Source organism: Esox lucius, chromosome 9 (genome assembly GCF_011004845.1).
Source record: "Esox lucius isolate fEsoLuc1 chromosome 9, fEsoLuc1.pri, whole genome shotgun sequence".
NCBI lineage: Eukaryota > Metazoa > Chordata > Actinopteri > Esociformes > Esocidae > Esox > Esox lucius.
In genome coordinates this window covers 19,644,947-19,667,194 of record NC_047577.1, presented here as the reverse complement: position 1 = coordinate 19,667,194, position 22,248 = coordinate 19,644,947, and the positions used below count along the sequence as shown (strand labels likewise).

Here is a 22,248-nt window from a genome sequence, read left to right as displayed (position 1 = left end):
TTTTGTCACCGGCTCCCAACTCCCCCCTTTTGGGAACAGTGTTTTTTTTCCCTTCCTCTTTTTCTTATTTTTTCTTATTTTTTCTAGTGCATGTTATGATGTTGTGACAGAATACTATATTTTTTCCCCTGCTCATTTTCATATAAAAGTCAGTGTAAATGAAAGGACAAATTTGCATATCACTTCTTTTCTCCCGCTCAATCGCTACCCCCCCCCCCCCGCCCCTCTCGTCAAACTGTCATTTATTGCTGTCAGAGACACCCCTTCCTCCCATCAATTTACCTCTATAACCTAGTCAGGAGTGTTATAAATGCAAAATGTGAAATATGGATAGGGATGGTGTCAGGGGCAAATGACGATGACAACCCTTAGAGGTCAGGGTTCGCGGAGCCAAAGCCGGGTGGTGCTCCCTACTTGCTTTGATCACAGGGTTGAATTCATGAATGGGACCCAGGTTGGTCAGGCCTCTTCATTGACAACTTCCAACTGTGCACGCCGCCCGCCGCCACCCCCTTCCCTTTTGTCACCCCTTCCCCCTACCCCCGGCCTCCTTATAACTCTCACCTGCCCGCGGAGTGGCGTCTAAGCCAGGGTCGCCAGGGGCTGTGGCGTAGGGGGCCCCAATAGTTGGCTCCTCGTGGTGCAGCTCTTCGGGCTGCTGGGGTGATATTATAGTCTCGGGGCTGGGGGGTGGGGGGGTGCAAGAGACACGGAGTTGTTTTGTCCTCTTTCGTCCGGGTTGTGTGCGTGGGCCTCCATGCAGGGTGGATGGCTGTGTGTATGTGTGAGTGTGTGTGTGGAGGGAAGCAGAAGAAGGGGCCCTTGTTGTCGGTTTCTCCACGTTCCCTCCGTTTAATGTCTCCCTCCTGATTTGGAGATGGCTCGGGCTCCCATGATGCACCAGCCCCAGGCAGCGGTGGCGGCGGGGTGGGCAGGCGGGGGCACTCCTTTCTTCCCTCCTCCCTTCATCATCTCCACAAAGACATGTGAGGAACAGCAACAAAAAGAGAGAGAGAGTAAAAATCAAGAAAGCAAGCGCTCCGAATAATAATGAGGAAATGAGATAAGGGGGTACCAGGAGAACGCGAGAGAGGAGTTGGATACGGAGGGTAATGTCACTACAGAACCTCAGAGGTGCCCCGCATGCCGTGTCCCCTCAGATCTTCCCTGCATTTGACTCCTCCAGCCTGCCCCTCCCCTCTCTCCTACCACTCTGAAAGCGCAGCGCACTCTCTCTCGGTCTCCGCCCTCCCCTTCTTCATCTCCCTCTTAAAATGTTGCCCCCGCCCGCCTGGCCGTCGATATCTTTTCTTCGTGGGGATTTAAAGCCGCGTGTCCCTCACGCCCCGTAGTGCAGGGGCCTTTGATGTTCGACGAGGGGCCCTTTGAAGTGCGCTGACGGCTTGGTCGGAGTACAGCGTGGAGCGGTGGTGGGGGTCCCTCCTCCGCCGGGCCACGCCCTGCCCCCGACCTCTCTACCCAGCTGACAGGCTGGCAGTGCTGAGGGCGGTGGGCACGGGGGTATGATCGGGCCGCGGTGGCGCCAAGGGCTTCCAAGCAGGCTGGTAGAGTTGAGAGTAGAGGGCACCGGTGAGGCGGTGAAGGGGTGAACAAATCCCACGCACTCCGAAACTCAAAAGTGTCCTCTCTCGTCCCCCTGCAGAGGACACATCGGCTGCCTAAAGAAATGACGCCAGTGGATCCATCGACCTTCGCCGCCCAGCTCATCGCCAGACTGGAGAAGCTGAAGCGGGAGCAGGACACCATGACCTCCCTGGAGGAGAGGCTACAGCAGATCCAAGAGGTAAGACCACACCCCCATTCCAAACACCAGTTGGTATATTCCACTTCAGTCCACAACCCAGTTGAATTTAGTCACGGGCCCTTGGAGCGTTCCACGTCCTCTTAGCTAGGGTGAGTATCCTGATTCCAAAAGCCATCTTTGCTACGGACTGGAGAAAGACAGTGTAGCTAGATGGAGATGAGTTTGCTTCACTGCTAACTAGATTTGAAGAGACTTTGCCTGTGGTCTCACGGAAGAACAAATAAGACCCGGGGAGTTTAACTATGACGTCTTAAAGTCTTCCTCTTCATCTGTAGAAGTTTCAAACTTATGCGTCTTGACACACTTGAAGTTGCTTCAAATAGTTAGCGCTTAGCTGGAGACTCTCCAGTGGCACAATGTTGAGTGTGTGCAGTGGTGGAAGTGTCTTTGTGAGTCACGGCTCTGCTGTACATTATGGATGAGGGAAGACAGTAATAGATGGCACATCCAAAGCTGGTTAGCAAGGAGAACCAGCCTGAAAAGACAATAGTCAAACCAAGGGAAGCCATAGAAGTAGCCGAGCCATACTCTAAAGCAATGTGTTGTCTTGTCTTCATACAGGAGGAGGAAAGGGACGACAGCGATCTTCCCGCGGCCGTCCCCTTCCATCATCCCCTTCTCCCCTCGTCCGGCACTGAGGACGACGCCCAGGCCATCCTAGACGAGCACCTGTCCCGGGTTCTGAAGACGCCCGGGTGCCAGTCGCCCGGCGTGGTCCGCCACTCGCCCCGCTCGTGCTCTCCCGACCGGCCCTCGGCCGCCACGGTCCCCTTCCCGGGGCCCTCGTACCCGGGGGTCCCCAAGGGCCCACTGGCGGGGGGCAGGCCGTCGACCAAACACATCCACCACCACTACATCCACCATCACCATGCCGCCGGCGGCCCCAAGAGCAAGGAGCAGATCGAGGCCGAGGCGGCGCAGCGCGTGCAATGCCTCTGCATCCCTGGGGGCGCGGACTACTCAGACTTCAACCCCGGGTTGGTTCACATTCATCGCCGCTTATTTGACGGCATCAACCGTGCTTAGCTTCCTGGTGTGGGTTGTGGTAAAAACTCTTGCTCTCTTTGAAGAACATGCCTTTTAATCTCTTGCCCCCCCCCCCCCCCCCCCCCCCAGGCGATCTTTGTCCAAGCGGCCAGTGAAGCCGTGTGAGGGTCTGAGTCAGACCAACGGTAGCGAGGGCCTCACGTCGCCGCCGCCACCACGCCTGCCGCTCGATGCCACCGACCGCTCGCAGAACGTCTGGCAGTGGATCCTGGAGAGCGAGAGGCAGGGCAAACACAAGCCCCATGGCGCCACCCAGGGCCTGAAGAAGGGCCACCTCGCAGACCCGTCGTCGCCCAAGGCGCCCCCTGGCCGGACACACTCATCCTGGGGGGGAGCGGGCGGCGCGGGGGGACACCTCCGCGGAGGTCACCAACCGGCGCACCCCTTCATCCAGGACCCGGCCATGCCCCCCCTACCCCCTCCCAACACCCTGGCCCAGCTAGAAGAAGCCCGTCGGAGACTGGAGGAAGTCTCAAAACCTCCCAAACAAAGGTGGGCACACTTACTTTTTAGTATGTGCGCATTCTACAGCATCTCATTTGCAGCAGATATTTCATATTACAATAGTGGGGTTTTTTGGGTTCTTTTTTCTTGGTAGACTGAAGTTGACTATATGGGATGCTTATGTAGCGCCGGATTGATTTCTTCACCCGTTTGTAGAGCCGGAGTGTTTTCTCCGACTCTGCGCTGAATACTGATGACCTCAATTTGATCGCATTGTGCCTCTCCCTCTTTCTCTCTTTCTCTCTCTCTCTCTCTGTCTTGGACCGACAGGCATTCAACGTCCAGCCTTCAAAGAGACAGGAGTCATCCTGTGCCTTTCCCAAGTGGAAACCCACCTCTGTCCAGCTCCGCACTTCAAACAGACCAGTACGTTCCTCTTTCTCTACCGCCTTTTGTTTCCGACTCAAATACTCAATCTCTGCTCTTGTTCACTTTTTCACTCTCTCTCTCTTTCGCTCACTCACTCTCTTACTTTCTATTTTCCTCCCTTATTCATTTTCCCCTGTCTCCCTTTCACCTTCTCTTACTTCTCTGCTCCCCTCTCTCTGTCTTTCTCTCTTGAAGGGGATGTTGTGAGTCAGCATGTCTATTCCTTTGAACCGCTCTTTTCTCCCTCCCTTTTAATAATTTAAGACGAAACACGATAGGACAAGATCAATACAATCCTCCTACATGTGTGAACCCATTTACACACACAAGCGGAGACAGTCGCATACAAGGAAGAGTTCATTAGCCCCGGTTGTCATTCCCCTTCACCGCACGCGCGCGTACGTGCGTGCGTTTGTGTGCGCGCGCGCGCGTGTGCGTTGGCCAGATAGGGCGTTTGATGTTAAGGTCGTGGCTACCTGACTCTCCAGGTCTTTTGAGATTTAATTGGCTGACCTTCAGTGGGCCGGCTCTCTAAGGTTATACCATGGAAGGGCCCCTGGACGTGAACAAGGATGCGCTTGTCCTGTATGATTTTGAACGCACACACACACACACACACCCACCAGAGGTTAACCTCACCCCAGCTATCCCTCAACGACTTCAGACAAAACAGTGCCGCTTAATGCCTGAACCAGCCGTTTCACGCGCCTTGTGTTTAAGTCCCCCGTTGGAGCCTTTGCACAGTTTACAAAAGCAACAAAAACATCCATTTGGCACCAGCGTCCGTTGCTCTGGGTTAGGCAGCCTCGGGTTAACGTGGAATGTATACGCTGTGTCCCGCCTACGGGGTTTCGGCCATCTCATCTAATCTCGGGCCACCTTGTGTGTTTCCAGGTGGAAAGAGCCAAAGAAGTCGATCAGCGGGGTCAGCGTGTCCGGCTGTGACCTCGTGGTCACCTATTTCTTCTGCGGCGAGGAGATCCCCTATCGGAGCATGTTGAAGACACACAGCCTCACTCTGGGACACTTTAAGGAACAGCTCAGCAAGAAAGGCAACTACAGGTAAATATAGAGAGAAACACACACACACACACACATTTCATACACACTGCTGAGAAGCAAGACTATCTTATTTAGCAAGTTGTGCTTTTCTTGTTTTTGCACCAAACGCAGGCATTTTCTATGCCTGCCTTTCTAAAAGTAGACTTTGTTTTTTGTGTCTATTTCCACGCGCATAGAAGTGTATGAAATGAATGTATTAAAAAGTCAGAGCGCTGTGTTCAGTTCTGAGAAGGAACAGCACATCTCTGCCAGGGAAGGGGGATGGGTCGCTCCACTGTACTGGGTGGGGGGGGGGGTTACTGGAGCGATTTGGTTCACATCTGGTATTTATTTCCATGGTAAGGCCGCCTTAATAAGCATGGCTTTGAAGCCTGGGCCTTTTATTTTGCGCACAAAGACTCAACGCGCCACTGCAAGGCCCTCAAATTCCTCCTCCTCCCAATCATTTCATCAGGCAGAACCACGGCCACCTATTTCTGTTCGGGTTCAGTCATAGGTTGATTTAAAAGAACTGCATACATTGCCAATGGCTGGCGTGTTATCAACTTGCTTTTGCTTACGACTTGGAGCTGTTGAGAGAGAGACTTGAAATCATTTAATTACACATTAAAGAGACTAAGTGAGTTACACTTACACACCATTTGCTATTATTGCCATTTAGCGCACTTGCAGTTAGCGCATTTGTGTTAAGTTGACCAGGTGTTCGGGCTAAGTTAGTGCTAGTGGAGGAAGAGATGTATTTCCAGGTCTTTCTACCTCGCGCGGCTGTCCCATCTCTTGATTGGAGTCTCTGCGATTCTGAACACCCGTCCACATCTGCTCGCAACTACAAACACGGCAAACCACTGGTCGCACCCTCTCTGCCCTGTAACTCTTCCGCATGAAAAAAACAAAGATTTGAAGCCGATGGCCCTAATGGCGCGGAATGTGTGGAGTTGGTTCATTTCAACATGGCAGCAGGGGAACAGCACTCAGCCGCTCTGCCAGACGTTATTGGTGCCAGATGTTGCGCAGAGAGAAAAGGCCGTTGCCACATAAAACATGTTCCAATGGAAAGAGTCCTTCTGTCTCCTCCCTCGCCAAACTCCATTTCTCCCCCTCTCTCTCCCCCACCTCCCCCTGTTCATCCCCTTTCCTCTCTGTGAAAAGAGGCGGTGCCTTTGAACTATTCCTCGGTGAAGACACAGCCCCTTTCGAACGCCGTTGGGATTTGGCGAAGGCTGCGAAGACGCGCCCGGGGCAATGGCTCTGGCTCGGCAGTTTGAAAAATGGCAGCGTCACCTCGCCGTCCAGGCCACAACTCCGGGTACCACCCTCCGGGAGACGCCCCCGTCAGCATGGAATCGGATCCCCTCGCCGCTCTGCGCCACTCCCCTCAACTTTACCTCCATGCACTGCAGCGGCGCTGCCAAGCGCTCACTCCCTGGCGTTTCATTGCGATTTTAAATGAACATGAGAAAAACACGAAGAGGGGAGGGGAGAAATATGCGAGTTCCTTTTGCACGTTGCACGTGCTGGTTTTTTGGTTTGTTTGTGTGAATCGTAACTCGATGTTGGTCATACAGGAAAAAATTACGGGGGTGTGGGGAAAGCGCTCCGGAACTCCAGCGCCCAGGCACAGATGGGCAAAACGAGGCATTTTCCATTACAAAGCTCGTCATTAAATCTCTCCCTGCTGCTCCTGGTCGGCTTTAAAGCAGAGGGAGAAGAAGTCATTAGGACCTCGAGTCACTGGGCTTCATAGACTCCGAACCCGGAGAAATTTTTTGGGGGGTGGAGACAAGGCGGTTCGGCGACGGTGACCCCCTGACCTCCGGGAGACTGTCTGGACCAGTGCCCTCGTCCTCGCGGCCGGCGTCCAATCTATCACACCCACGGAGGGCCTCCGGGATAGAGGCCTCTCTCTTCCACTCTGTTCTCCCCTGGTGATCGGAACGTTGCCCACAGTTAAACAAACTGTGTGTCTGAGCCTTTCTCTCTCCAATCTCCTCTTAGTCGTCTCCAGCAGTGTGTCCGTAGGGCCGTGTGTGTGTTTACACGCGCACTTGTGTGTGCGTGTGTATGTGTGTCAGTAAGTGTGTGAGGGGCGTGCAGCGACAGGCAGACTCTCCGGCACCTGAAATGTCAGCCCCAGTGACAGGAAGCCCCATCATTTGACAGTAGGGCACAATTAGAAGGCTGAACTAGACAAGAGAATCTCAGTGCTAAGAGGGGGGGTGGGGGGGGGGCCTTAAGACAGGTCCTAATTAGCCCTTCAACTTTAATGAGACCTTCCTTCCAGGACAGATAGGCATCTGCAGAATGGCCAGCAGTCGAGTTCCTTCAGCTTCCTCTCTCTCTCTCAACACAGCATCGCACTGACAGAGATCAGCTCAACCTGGCAACCCTGACCTGTGGGAATGGTTTGGGTTGCCAGGTTGGGTTCAGTTGGGTTTGAGGTGTCCTTGGTGTGAAGCGTTTGTTCTTTGAAAATGGTTGTTTCGTGGACATGTGCGAGCGAGTTTACTTACATGTTGAATTGTTTGCCGCAAGGGCTGAGCTGAATTGTTTCTAGACACTGATTGTGTGTACAATCTTGTTTCAGTAGCTGCCATGTTTATTTTGGTTTTGCGTTCTCTTGAAACATATTCAAGAAAAATATTAAGTGAACACGTCAATTCGTTTTTTCTGTCATGTGTAATCCGTAGATAAGTGAATTAATTTGACTGATTTCTTTATCTGAAATATGTTTAATTGTTGCATGTTACATTGTGTTCCGTGTACATTCTCTGACCTTTCTCTCTCCCTCTTGTTTGGCTCCAGGTACTACTTCAAAAAGGCCAGTGACGAGTTTGAGTGTGGGGCCGTGTTCGAGGAGGTATGGGAGGACGGTGCCCTTCTGCCCATGTATGAGGGCAAAGTCCTGGGCAAGGTAGAGCGCATGGACTGATGCCACCTACCAGCAAAATGCCCAAAATTCGCAGCACATGCCGTCGTGTGAAGCCCAGAACATTTGAAATTGATGGTGGGTGGATAACGCTCCAGACTTTTTCTTTTCTACTATTAAGCTAAATAGAGTTAATATATCCTGCGCGAGAGAAGTGTGATTGAAGGAACAACGAGCCAATGAAGTACACCGAACCCAGAGGAGGCCCTGCCCCTCCCTGACTTTCTTAGCCAATCAGCCTTAGAAACACGAGGGAACTACACCACAGTCAGAGAGTCGAGGCCCCGCCTCCATGAATATAACCACTGAAGATGCGGATGACTGTTTTGTCCGTAACGCGAGACGGCCGCTGCGCTAACGTTGCGCCCATGGACACGCAGCCACCCCAACCAAGTGCAATGGACTGGCTATAGCACCAGAGGCCACCCACAGCAGAGCTGTCTGACGCCACCTGCTCTTCTAACTTTGTGCCAGCGTCATACGTGTGCATATACATACATGCATATATGTGTATATATACATGTATTATAGATTATATTGATGCGTTTTGTCATGAGTTTAACGTGTTTAGTTGAGTATTTATTGAAGAACGAGAAATAAATGTCCCTCTCTCCCTCACCTGTAACCTGTGTACCCATTTCCCGACCCCAAATCCAACCTGACCCTGAACCACGTCGCATTGACGGACAAGCTGCTTAGAGTATTGGGAGAGTACTGGGTTCATTTAAAAAAAAAAAACTTGCAATGTCGCAAAAGATTCTGATAGTGCACACCCTCTGACCCCAAACCCCCCCACCCCGCCGATTTCTGAACCGATCCGGTCGGCCTCCTCTTTTCCACTGTCCCCAGTAGACAAACCGACCGACATCCCAGTCTTAAATATGCTGCTGCTGCTGATGATACCTGTGTGCTCTCCTGTTTCAAGCCAGAACAGTTGGTTTTTCCTCTCCCACTCCTGCACCGAGCTCAGTCCTTTTCCAGTGGTCGTGCCTTTGTTTGTAGACCAGGCATCGCACAGGGAAAAAGAAAGACCTATTTTTTTTTTTTTTTATATGAACGAAATTTGGAATTTGTGAATACAGACCACCCGTAGAACTATAAATTGTACCATGTAATAATTAAGTGTTTACTGCAAGCACAATTAACTTTGTCGCGCTTCGAAAAAGAAACAGCTTCCTCTCCAGGAAGCAGTGGCTAAGCAGCGACGTTTCAAAATGGCTTATGTTCCCATATTTATTAGCGAAGAAAGAAAAGTTTACGAAATGTTGCTCCTACACCTTTTGAATGTTTTGAAACGAACGTAATCTCTGAAAATACACATATATGTAGAGAGAACTCCTGTACACATTGTAATTATGAATTTTGTGAAGTATGGATTAAAGAACACACCAACACTCCCGCTAGTGTCAGTACAGCACCTGTGCCTACATGGATGTCATACCATGTGCTACCCTGATTCAGGGTGTTAATTATTATTCCCTTGGTTTTCAAAAGGGTTTTATGTTAAAAAGATTTTTTATGCTTTTAATAATAATTATCATGTAATCCTGTCGTTGTTTTTTTGTTTTGTTTTTACGCCATGGCTTTTTTGTGTTTTGTTTTATCTAAACTGTAAATTATACATTATATACAGAGTTTCATTTAAAAGATTTACATGGACCTATAATTATTGTAATTATTAAGAGATGTAGCCTTTATTAAAGTTTTATATTTTTCAAATGAAACCATTGTTGTCTGTGCATTATTGTTGTTAGATGACAAAGAGAAATAGCATGCTTGATAATGCTTTATATGAAAATGAATGCCAACAACATTAACAACATTATACCTCACTGCCTTCTTTGACACATACATTGAAACTGACATATACACAATTTTCCATTCATGAATCAATTTTCAACTGAACACTAAAGCAGTTGAATCTGTATGATTCAAAATGTTACTACAAGTTGCGCTTGATAGCAATAAAAGTGGTATAAGCAGTGCTAAAGGCAGTACTAAAATAATTATCTGCCACAATGGCACCCTATGTAATTCATTCTTTTTGACCAGGAATAATAAAAAGTAAGAAGAGTAGGGTACAGTGCATTTGGGGCTCTAACCTGAACCTGGCATCCAGTCTGTAGGTTTCACTTTTTTTTTCAAAGAAATGCAATGGCTCCAGATTAGATTTCAGGGTTAAATGGAATATGATACAGTTCTTAGTAAGGGTGTGAATATTTTAGCACAATTACCACAAAATTACCACCAACAGGTTTCGATCAGCACAATGCTGTTACGTCAGTGGGAGAAAAAGATTTTTACAAATACCTTTACCTGGAGCTGCAACGCAGACAAGGGAGGAGGGGACGTACTGTGTGCGTCTGAGAGGAAGAGAGACGCAGTGCTCAAGTTCTCATGCTGGCCTGGTAAAGTTTCTTATTTCTTGTCATCTCTACTGATTACAAATTACCTGTCTTGACTGCACCAAATCAAGATAAATGAATGACGCTAGCTAGTTTACGGTAGGCATATTGAGAAGATAATTTAGGTTTAACTTAGTTTTCTACCGTTTCCTCTCCATTCAAATAGTTAGCTAAATAACAAGTTTGGTGCTGTGTACTGTCCTCATTTTAACAGAGACTAACAAGAATTTTGCCGGTTTGTTGACTTTGTGTCTTGTTGACAACAAGCACCAATAGGCTAAATCATCAGGTCATCGTTTTAATGGGAATCAGATTTTTTTTATTTGATTGAAAGTCAATTTGACACAGCCATACCCAAAATTGAAATCAGTGATGTAACTTTTGGATTACCCAGACACAGTCACGTAATCTAATTACATGAAATTACTATTAGATTACTTTTCTATTAATAGCCTATAAAATAAATAAATGTTTTATATATGCATTTACTGTGGACGTTGTTAGATCGGATCGAAAACGTCATGGCCTGTCGGTAATAATCGCTATCACTCGTTCACTTCCTCATAACCCTATCTTCATATCAAAAATATTTTAGTCAGTGCAATGTTACTATGTCTGTTTCTAAGGCGACATTTCCTTATATAGGCTACATTGCCATTTGTTAGGCCTCACTCCCCTTTAGTCACAAGACCTGTTGGGAGATTCCCTTGGACTCTTCTATGGGTCTATACACACTAAACGGAATTTCAAATTAAATAACATTTACATGACATGTAAATATGTTAACATTTGCAGCCAAATAATGCTGCTAAAAACGAAATCAGGTACAGTAGCTTGCCCTGTTGCTTTGGGCAAGAGTGCTAGAAAGTCATCTGAATCTGCTTTATATTTACATATTGTTACAGGGATAGACACAGGGAACAGACACATATTGTATGTGCTCAGGGCCCTGGAGGGTGGTATTTCTTTTAAAGCAAATTGAAATGCTAGGGGAAAAGGTGAAGGAGAAATTTAAATCAAAGGACCATCCATTTGCCTGGGTAGGCAGAGTCGTTTCTGGAGATTCCTCCCGGTGGCGGTTCGGCAGTGATGGGTGCTGGCTGTTGTAGCATCGGCGGCCTTCCCAGCCTTCTCCTGGCAGTCTTCCTTCTTCTTCTCCGGCTCTCACGTTGTTGGGGCCGAGCTGAGGGCAGCATGGCTTGGGGCGGCCCTTTTCGTGCCTTCTGGAGCCTCCTCCTTTTTCCCTTCTACTCCGTGTACTTCTAACACATCATGTGCTGCTTCTCTTCCATCTTCTCTCCTGAGCTGCTCCTTGGTAGCTGTTATATACCTCCCTTGACAAGGTCCCAATGGGAGGCAGCTTTGCAGGGGCAGGGCCGGCCCTGCTGGCTGGCCCCGGAATGTTCTGGAAACTTCCTTTGGGGGGGGGGGGTACTTTTGATATTCACAAATATTTTGGCATCCACATATCTTTGGTTTGCAGTAGAACAAAACCAATAAAACTTCACTCATTCCACAAATATATCCTAAAATGTCCAGAACAGTATTATTCGCACCTTATCAAAGTAGTCAGGAATAATTGGATTTCAAGCTGGTGAGTCTCAATATGAAAACCACTAAGTTAACCAGTTTGAATAAAGAAACATATTCTCCTGCCAAGCAAGGACAACCCCAAGGCAACATGTCCATTTCCAGAGACATTGAAGTTCTTGTTTCCACAATTTGTAATGTTAACAAAAAGTTTCAAACCTGTGCCACTGTAGCCAACCTCCCAGGAGATGGCCGTAAGGACTTGACTTCCATCAAGAGAGGACTTGATGGAAGATCACAGTAAATAATAATTTGCATGGTGGAGAAAGAGAACATTCTTCAACTGTGCCAATGATCCAAGCTTACCTTCAGACACAAGGTACAATAGTTTCAACCTGAATCTTCGATCGCCAACTCCTTGAAAGCGGGTTGTATAGTTGGATAGCGGATGCTGAGTGTGAGACTTAGGAAAGCCTGACAAAAAATGGTCCCAAAAACACAAACACGCCACAGCACTTCCGAGACAATCTCCCATGGACCGATTCAACTAAATTAAAGCTTTTTGGTAAAGCACACCTTTTCTATGTTTACAGAGAAAAAAAATAAAGCCTACAAAGAAAAGAACACCTTACCCACTGGCAAATATAAACGAGGTGCAGTTGTGTTTTTGGGGCTCCTGCCTCCGGCACTGGAGGCCTTGATTTGTGTTTGGCGTCATGGAATCAGGAGAATACCAAGGCATTTTGGAGCGCAGAAAATAGTGTCAGAAAGCTGAGTCTCGGTCTTAGATCATGGCTACCCAAGCAGCACTAATACCCCAAACACACTTCAGAAAGCACAGGAATGGTTCAAGTCAAAATACGGAGGTTTTTCTGAAGCGACGGGTCCAGTTCTAAATCCTACTGGAGCACTTTGCACAAAAAGAGTGGGCCAACCTGCAAGCACAGATGTGCAGGATGCTGATCCATGGTTATAGGAAGTTCTTAATTGCAGTCATTTTGGCTATGAAATACTATTTTCTGTATATAGCATAGTCTTAGGAGTAGTATAGTGCAGTGTTTTAAATCTAACCTGATGGAAGGCAGGTGGCATCTGTTTGTTGTTTCTGGAGAATGTTGCAGTTTACTTCTGCAGTGGGCTAACGGCGACCCAAAGAAAACTATGACGAAGGAGTTGAGAAAGGACTTCCATATTAATGTGTAGACCTGGGTAAGATTAGACTGAGATTTTAATTTCCTAATTTGCTTGCGTGCCTTCTTTGTGATCACTGTAGATATTTTCATCCCAACTGAGAATGATGTTTCTGGGCAGATTAGTTGGGAGAGTTTGTATTGTAGTTCAAACAGACCAAAAAACCAGCATGTGCAACGTGCATAAGAAACACACATTTTGTCCCTCCCCTCTTCGCATTTTTCTCACGTTCATTTAAAATCGCAATTAAACGCCAGAGAGTAACTGCTTGGCAGCACCACTGCAGGGCATGGAGGTAAAGTTGAGGGGAGTGTCGCAGAGCGGCGAGGGGATCCGATTTGATCATCCCGGTACCTAACAGCAGTCAGGGTACCGTTGGCTAACACGTGGAGGTCTGTGCGACCCTCCAAGGATACGCCTCCCCAGACCATCACTGACCCACCGCCAAACCGGTTGTGCTGGATGATGCTGCAGGCAAGCAACATTAACCACAGCATCTTCAAACTCTTTCACGTCTGTCACATGTGCTCAGTGTAAACCTGCTCTCATCTGTGAAGAGAATGGCGCACCAGTGGTGGACCTGCCAATTCTGGTGTTCTCTGGCGAATGCCAATCGAGATGCACAGTGTTGGGTTGTGTACACAGGTCCCACTAGAGGACATCGGTGTCTCATGCCACCCTCATGGAGTCTGTTTCTGACAGTTTGGTCTGTTTGGCCTGTCTCCATGCTTTTGAGACTGTACTGGGAGACACAGCAAACCTTCTTGCGACGGCATGTATGGATGTGCCATCCTGGAGAAGCTGGACTACCTGTGCAAACTGAATGGGCTGCAGGTACCACCTCATGCTACCAGTAGTGACAAGGACACTAGCAAAATGTAAAACTAGGGAAAATCAGTCAGGAAGGACAAGCTGTCTTGCTGTTGCCTCTCCAGTGCACCTGTTGTCACTTTCATTTGTACCAAAACAGGTGACATTGATTCACAATTGCTTGTGTTTCCTAACTGGACAGATTGATATCCCTGAAGTTTAATTGAGTTAGTGTTATACTGTGATGATTACGTGTTGCCTAAATGTTTTGGAGCAGTGTATATAACAACTATCTAACCACAAATTTTGTTTTGGAATTACAGTTTTTATAACCTGTCCTGTCTGTGGTATAATGATAACCGAGCAAAAAAAGTTATGGTTTAGTTCCCTTTTGCAGGTAATACAGAGCTAACTGTGTGTAGCTTAGGAGCTAACATGATATCAGCTAACTAGTTTGGCATTTTAGTTAACATTGTACACAGTTTTGTTTCAGAATTCTTAATTTCATAGCCTAATACTATTTGTATATTTTTTACCACCTACCTGTGTAGGTTCCCCTTTTGCTGCCAAAACAACTCTGACCCGTCGAGGCATGGACTCCACTAGACCTCTGAAGGTGTGCTGTGGTATCTGGCACCAAGATGTTAGCAGCAGATCCTTTAAGTCCTGTAAGTTGCGAGGTGGGGCCTCCATGGATCGGACCTGTTTCTCCTGCACATCCCACAGATGCTCGATTGGATTGAGATCTGGGGAATTTGGAGGCCAAGTCAACACCTTGAACTCGTTGTTGTGTTCCTCAAACCATTCCTGAACAATTTTTGCTTTGTGGCAGGGCACATTATCCTGCTGCCTATATTTGAGTTGTATCCAGAACTTTATCCCTATTTTTGGACTGGCAGTGCAAAAAGACCGGACATGAAACAGATAAGAGAAAATCATCAGGAAGACATTGACTCAACGAGTGTGAGTATGATGACAATAAACTTGGTTGTTTATTTCGTTATGTACTTATTTTCATCAACTGGAGATTGATTTCATTATAACAGACTATAGTTAAATACATTATTAAATAATAACAACATTGGAAATGACTACAGGTTCTGTCATTGTTTTAGGTTGCTTGATTTGGTATCTCAAACTGAATGCACACCTTTTATTGTAGATTTTGTGTGTCATTGCAACACCAGGGGTTTAACTCCTGCTTGTGGATTAGCCTGGTGGGGGGCCAGCACCATCCAGGTTTTGGGGTTTAGTAATCAAAAATAGTTGCCATGCCTCCTTGTGCTGTAGCAACGTCTTGTTTCTGCTTAGGTGCCTTTGAGCTCAATCAGGCCGGAAAGTGCGCTGCTTCTTGCGCTAAAGGTTTCTGGTGATTCAAAAGGGCCTTAATCACCAATTGGATGTCTGATTGTTTTTGACATGTCAAAGTTCATGTTAAATGACTAGGAATAGGGTTAGCGATACCTCAAACTAGTGCAGCATATGAGGTGGAATATGCTTCATCAAAAGCTATTGTTTCTGAGTTAATAACTAGCTACGTAGCAAGATTATTCCCAAATTAGCAGCTGACTCCTACCAACAACTGCTGTAATGTGCTGATGTTAAACCCGGACAATTTATATTTTCACCAGTTTACATGATAAATAAAAGCATAAACTTAATACTGAATTTCTTAACAAAAAAGCAAACATCTTGTGGGGAAAACTAATATCTTTGTTTTCATTGGACAAGTTTCATCCTTCATGTTACTCACCTGGCATGGCAGGCATTAAAGATGAAAAGTATGCAAACGCTATGGAAAGTATGCAAACCAAGATAAGTCTATCTAGAATTGAATTCTCTCTCTCGTAATGTAAACAAGCACTTAGTTTGCATAATCATTTCCATAGCGTTTGAATGTACTGGCGTCTTTGAGAAGTACTACGCAGGATCGTGTGCATCAATCAAGGCAAACGGTTGATTCTATTGTCTCCACACTTGCCAAACTCCAGGGGGACTTTATCGAAAGTGCGGCAGGCTACCTCAGAAGGTTTTGTTTTCGAGCTGTTGCTATCCACAGGTTTACACTACGGATAATGTAGCGTAATGTGAACAGGTCCTTAATGAGAAGGGAAATACTGTCTGGGGAGGTTCTCTTTTGCACTGTTCAAACAATCTAGTAGATCTGGGGGAGGAGTGAAGATGGCGTGTCACCTTATTTCAAGTTACATCAGAAGTTGGTTCTCAGGTTCTATTATCACTCCTCCTAGAAACCGGACCATCCATAGACCCTTTGCAGGTCTCCTCTTTCAAATGTGCTTCCTAGTAAAGCAGGTCAAGGTACTTCAACCACTCAAAGTGGGCCAAATGGAGACATAAAGGATCGAAACAAAGCCATTGGGCTAATCGGGTAGCATGGACAGCAACACAGGAAGACCTGCTTTTTCCCTCGCTCGGTCAACACAAACACGAAATGAAGTGCCCCAGATCCCGACGAGACTTCTCAGCCGTACTTGCGTCAATTATCTGGCTTTCAATTCTAGGAAATGACTCAATCGCCTCAGTCACCCCAGTCACACTGTGCTAACGAATCTGAGCGAGCTCGTCCAAGCATTTGAAGCATTCGCCTCAAATGAGTTGACTTTGAAATCACTTCAAATAGACTCACTGACATGAAACAAAGATTGTTTATTGCCACAAGCTGGTGGCACATGTTACAGACAAAGCCTACTTTCTGTTAAATTTCAACCGATTTGGCGCTGGGAGGTGTTCAGACCCACCCAAGCACAGCCGACGCAGTGTTCACCCCGTCCCAACCCATTTATACAAGTGGGCGTATATGTGTTTTAATGAAAGTGACCCGTGATGAGGGTTGCTGGGGCAGTGGTTGTGGGCTTGGTGTTTTCTTAAAGGCACAGGTGGCGTTTAATGGCATCCTGTTCCCTACGTAGTGTATAGCATTTGACCTGAGCTCTAGGACCTTTAAGGGAATGCGGCCACATGGTCCTCAGGCACCGTGGTATCTGCCTATAGATGTGTTCAAATGCAAGTTTCCAGTGGGCAGGTGTAAACCTCCACCCTGCTCCCCGAGCACTGTATTTACAGCCTCCCTTTGAAGAGAAACCTATCCTGTAAAACTGCTGGCATTTTTCCCTGCAAATGTGTCGATAGATGGACATTGACTGTTGAACACCCGTCTCACCACGACAGAGGGGGACTTGCCCCCCCATCTCCCGTCCCATCTCTCTGCTGTATGTTAGTCCCAGTGTGACGCTGTACAGGTTTGGGTGATGGCGACCCAAAAAATTGACAGAAATACTAAGCGTCACGCCCCAAAAGTGTCCACGGAGTAACTGAGAAGAGAGGTTTTTACGTTGATTTAGTTGGCTGGGTTGCGCTTTCCTCTCTTTCTCGCTCTCTGTCTTTATATCTTTCTCCCTGTTTTGTTCCCAATAAACTCACTCACTCTCTAAACAGTGTGCTAACTGTGCCATTCATTTCTCCTTGTGTTGTGGTAATTGGCATTTAGCATAGTTGTGGCTATTGTAAACATGCCTATGTTAGACTGTTAAAAGCTGTAGCACTCACTGCCCGGGCTATGCTAGCTCACCAGGCAGGCAAGGGGCTACAATTGAAGTAGAAAGCCTTTGTAGGTTTTCTTTTTTGCAAGCAGGGGTTTTAAATCATCTTCTTATACCCCGTTTGCATATTTAATTGCCAGGTAAAATCATTTGTCGCCAATCCGTTTAATTGTTTGATTGTACAGTAACCATATTTTCAGGGGGTGAATAGAGAGAAAGAGAGAGAAATAAAGAACGGGGGCCCAGCAGACTGCAAGAGAAGAGAACGGTCTGCTGCCAGAATACACATCAAAGGTTTGCCTTGATGTTGATGTTGAATGGGCATTAATGGTTTCTGAAGGCAAGAGATTGCATGGAGAAAAAAAAAAAAATCTGCTAAATATTTTTTTTAAGCCCGTTCTAACAATCCCGCCAGCAATCTCGGTAAATGCATAAACATTGGGGCCCGGTGCCAGAGAGCGAGGTGGAGAGAGGGGCAAAGACAGAGAGTAACTGGTTTGGATGTTGGACATACATTTTCAGTTACAGCGACAACCTGGGGAACCTTTCCAAGGGAGAGGAGATTGTGGACAGAGCCAGTTGGAAGATGGTGATTATTAGGTGGTTAAGGAGCCCTGAGAGGACAGCCTGATAATTTAACCAGGACAATGGTGGTTAACAAATCTACTCTTGTCCTGTCCTTTTTTTGCTCTCGCTCAACAGGACAGCGTACTGGGCAATGTCACCTATTGCTAACCTGGGGCATTCAATTTCTCTGTTGACCAGATTTCAGCAGCATTTTCAACCAGACAGGGTCCAAGCCTATTGTCATGTCAGTGCTATTGGTGGTGAAAACTATTCAAACGCTTTTGTTTTACTCTAAGACATGTTTTCCATGTTTTCTTTAGTTGTCAAATCATATGAAGTCGATACAAACCCGCAGCTATTTCTGGAAAGTTCATATCTGTGGCGAGAATCTGTTTTCGTAGGTAGTTTTAAAAGTGGGTTTACTGTATAAACATGCCAAGGAACTCAAAGTGAAAATGTTACAGATCAAACCCATGTGCACGTATGAGAGTATTATCGTTCATGCCATTTATTTATTTACCTTTACTTATTCAGAGAAATCAACTGAGACCAATGTCTCTTTTACAGCAGAGCCCTGTATTTCAATGAATATCCATGTACAATGGAAATAAAACATACATTAAGAAAAACTAATTGACAATAACTAGATCAATTGTTAATAAGAAATGTAAAATCTTGTGTGCAGAAAAACATTTAACTTAAGATCACTTTGAATAGCATTCAGTGAATGTGGGGCAACATTTTCAAAACCAGTTTTACCCAGTTCTGAATAGGGCCGCAGTATTTCCAGCACTATCCAATCTTGAAAGCGTGTTTGGTAACTGCTGTTCTTCCAACAAATTTTCTCTGTTAGATAGCCAGGAAGGTTTTGCATGTCTGCCTTATAAAAAAACATCAACCAATGTCTAGCCTTTCTAGATGTCAGTGACTCTCAGCTATGGAATTCCATTGTGGACTACAAGAAATGTAAATATAATTCCATCAGCTAGTATAGCCTGTTTTCTGTCACTTAAGTAATTGTGAAACCTGAGGCAAGTGTCCTTGGTCAGGCCCAATGAAGTGGGAGTGATCTACTGTATGGAACGCTTTTGACAGGTCAACAAAAAGAGCAAAACATCGTCATTTCTAAGGCTTTGACAATATAATTTACAACCAGTGTAGTTGCTGGGATAGTACTGGGTCGAGGTGTAAAACCAGATTGAAATCTTCTCAAAATGCTATTTTCTGGTGAAAAGGAATTTAATTGTTTGTTTACCGATAGCAAGTGATGACAATTTAGAGAAAGGACACCAGTGTCTCCACCATTGTGCTGTGAGAGCACATGAGCAGTTTTCCAGAATTTATGGATATCCCACAAAATTAATTAGTTACATTAAATATATGCTTTAGAGCTCCAGATAATAATTGGAGCAGGACTAAACAATAATCCTGGAACATGCATATCAGCCCATGTGGTTTTCTTAGTGTCTATAAACTAGCAATGAATCAAGCCCCTTGTGCTCATGAACTTGAAAGGCAGTGTAGCTAGTGGACTGCTTTAGTGAATGTTCTGTGTTTTTACATACCGTAGCACTCTTAATTCAAATTGATCTGTCCAGACCGGAGGTTTAAACTCAAGAGGACAACTCAAACTCCTCCAAAACCACCTTTATCTTTTCTATGGCTAGTAGAAAGAGATGTCCCCCACCTTTCTCTCTCATCATGTAAAATGTAATCTCTCTTCATCTCTGGCTTGCTTGTACTCTATCCTGTTTCTTTTTTCCTCTTCTTCATTCTCTTATCTCACTCTCCTACACATTCATTATGCCTCTCTCTTCCATACTCGCTACCTTTCTCTCTTGCTCTTTCGTTCTTTCTCTTCTACCCTTTCTTGCTTTCTCCCTCTCATAACCGCTCTATCTTTCTCGTATCCTGTCTCTTTCCCTCCAGTGAATGTGATTGGCCTGCAGTACTCCGTATAGGAAATATCACCGCACCCGTACCGCTAGTTATTTTGTGTTTAAAGTCGAAAAAAGGTAATATTTCCCAGCGACTGGAACTAGCTGCGGAAATTAGTTCAGCTGGATAGTTCTTTCCCCATAGCTGAATTAAAAAACTCTGTTATGGACCCTCTTCGAGACACCTGTAGCTGTTTCACATTGTCTTGTGCTTAATCTTTCCCATATTTTCCTTCACCGCTGTGGTCTTTTCTGCATCTTGGACATCTTGTGTGGCGACCACGTCTACGCCTGTCATCGCGCCATGCTGCCACATTACGTTGTTGCCGTGTAGTTGCCCCGTAATGAAAATTTGACATCAGGCTGCACATTTTGGACATTTTGTTGGTCTTTTTAGTTTGGTCCAGACAGACCTTGATTTCTGAATTTTGAACTGGTCTATGCAATACTCTCACGGTTCCCGCGGCTCATTAAAAGGACTAAAAATAAAATCAGGGAAATGAAGGTCATAAGGCTTACGTAGAAGCTACACAACAGCAATCGAGCCTTCAGCGTTGCCAGCCCCCTTTGAAATAAATGCAGAGGTTAAATTCTTGATGGCCAACGCCATTGTGAACTGAAATAAAAAGATTTTTGGGGGATGCTTGTGTGTATAAAAAATATGTATTAAATTATGGTCTAAATTGTAGGGGGAAATTACAGATTTGCAGCATATGTTTGTTTCAGCTCTTTGGGCTTCTGGCATATTTTCTGGACTGATGTTTTTTTTCTGGAAGATGCCACAGGTCTGCTGCCGAACAACCTTGCTATGGTAAAAGTCGGATGATGGACAGAATACGACTGATCACTGAAGTGGAGGTTTTTGGGTGTTCCAGTTGACCCCTGATGAAGACATTACCGAGAAGGAGCAACTTAATAATTGTGAAGAACTTAAACAAAGATGTTTTACTTACCCATTATTAAAAAAACAGCGTTCTTTGTCTGCTCTTCTCCCCTTTCGATAAAACACGTCTATGTAGCATGTAAGATGTCAGCTTGACGCCACGTTGAAGACAATGCAATGCAACGTATATTGTGTCGATACACTGTTACACTGTTACAGACACGTATACTAAAGTAGGATGCCATAAATTCTCTTTTCTATCAAAGAAATTGTTTAGGTTATATTTCTTGAGGCCTGAATAAGCATTGAATTTGACTTTTAAAATGGTGCAAGAACCCTGACTCTTTCCCATCGCAGTTTTCACAACTGCTAACCAGGGCAAAATGATGGACTGTGCAAATGGGTCCGGGTGCCTCTGACCATTAGGGGCCACAGGCTACAAGTCACCCCAATGGCTAATGACGCAAGGCCCCCGGGACAATCTACTGAGAATGCAAAATGTAGATAGACCAATAGCCCTTGAATATGTGGACTTCAGCACATCAAGTGCCCCCTGACTACCAGGGCTCCACCTCAACCCATACCAGGGCCCTTCAAGAACCCATACCAGGGCCCTTCAAGAACCCATACCAGGGCCCCTCGTCTCCACCTCAACCCAGACCAAGTCCCCCGGGCTCCACAACCAATACCAGACAAACAAAACAAAAAATCAAATTAAACAGCAATAACATCATTTTGATGGTTATCATTTTATTAAAAATGTATTGTTATTTAAATAATCGAAAAACCATCCCATCATGCATTGTAGCATGTATAAAAATCCTGCGCAGGCCCAGTTGACCTCGATTTTGATTCATGATGGCAAGAGGAAAGGACCTAAGGGACTTTGAAAGAGATTTAATTATTGGGTCTCTTCCAGGGTGACAGTGCCAACATCCACAGGGCACAAGGGGTCACGTAATAGCTTGATAAGTATGAAAATAATTTGAATCATATGCTATGGCCTTCGCAATCACCACATCCCAAACCAGGTGAACACCTGTGGGAGATTTCGGAGAGATGTGTTAAAATGCGCTCTACACCACCATCATCCAAACATCAAAGTTTATGGACTGTCAGAGGCTGTAGTAACTGTTATTGTAAGGTAACGCCTATTATTACCCATCTAAAATGCACACCTTTTCAACATCCTATTTGCTTACTGAGCTTTCCTCTTTCTTAGTTAAAGGAGCCAATGGAATCTGTAGTAGCTTAGGAGGACCCATGCAAAGAATAATTTACAGCATGCAGTATGGGCGGATTCTATACAGACCGAAATAGAGAAAGATAAACACCATTTTGCCGTGGAAGTGCAGTCGAGGCGAGCGCAAAGACGGGCCCATTCCGATTCCATTTCATTTGAAATTATAGCGTTCAGAGTAACGCTGATAGCATTTTGAGCATTCAGAGTAACGCTGATCAATTGAGTGCGGTTGGGTGGTCTCTCCAAGCCACATAATGTGACGTTGCATTTCGATGCCCTGAACCACAGTATCTTTAAAAAGACAAAGTAATCATATACATTGCTCAGATAGAGGATATCCATTTTGGAGGTCAGCCTCCTCTATTTATTCTTTATTTTGGGTGCATCCA

At 45.9% G+C, this 22,248-nt stretch overlaps 1 protein-coding gene across 7 annotated transcripts in view; it reads left to right on the top strand.

The window, feature by feature from the left end:
• The window catches only part of LOC105021564 (axin-2), an 86,870-nt gene extending 77,413 nt beyond the window's left edge, over positions 1-9,457 (top strand). For all 7 annotated transcript variants that reach the window (XM_034294286.1, XM_034294287.1, XM_034294285.1 and 4 more), the window contains 6 exons: positions 1,664-1,804; positions 2,387-2,802; positions 2,942-3,364; positions 3,647-3,742; positions 4,640-4,807; positions 7,610-9,457. In XM_034294286.1, the coding sequence (XP_034150177.1) occupies positions 1,664-1,804; positions 2,387-2,802; positions 2,942-3,364; positions 3,647-3,742; positions 4,640-4,807; positions 7,610-7,736 (1,371 nt within the window). In that variant the 3' untranslated portion in view covers positions 7,737-9,457. The remainder of the gene's footprint in view (positions 1-1,663; positions 1,805-2,386; positions 2,803-2,941; positions 3,365-3,646; positions 3,743-4,639; positions 4,808-7,609) is intronic.
• Positions 9,458-22,248: the final 12,791 nt, after the last annotated feature.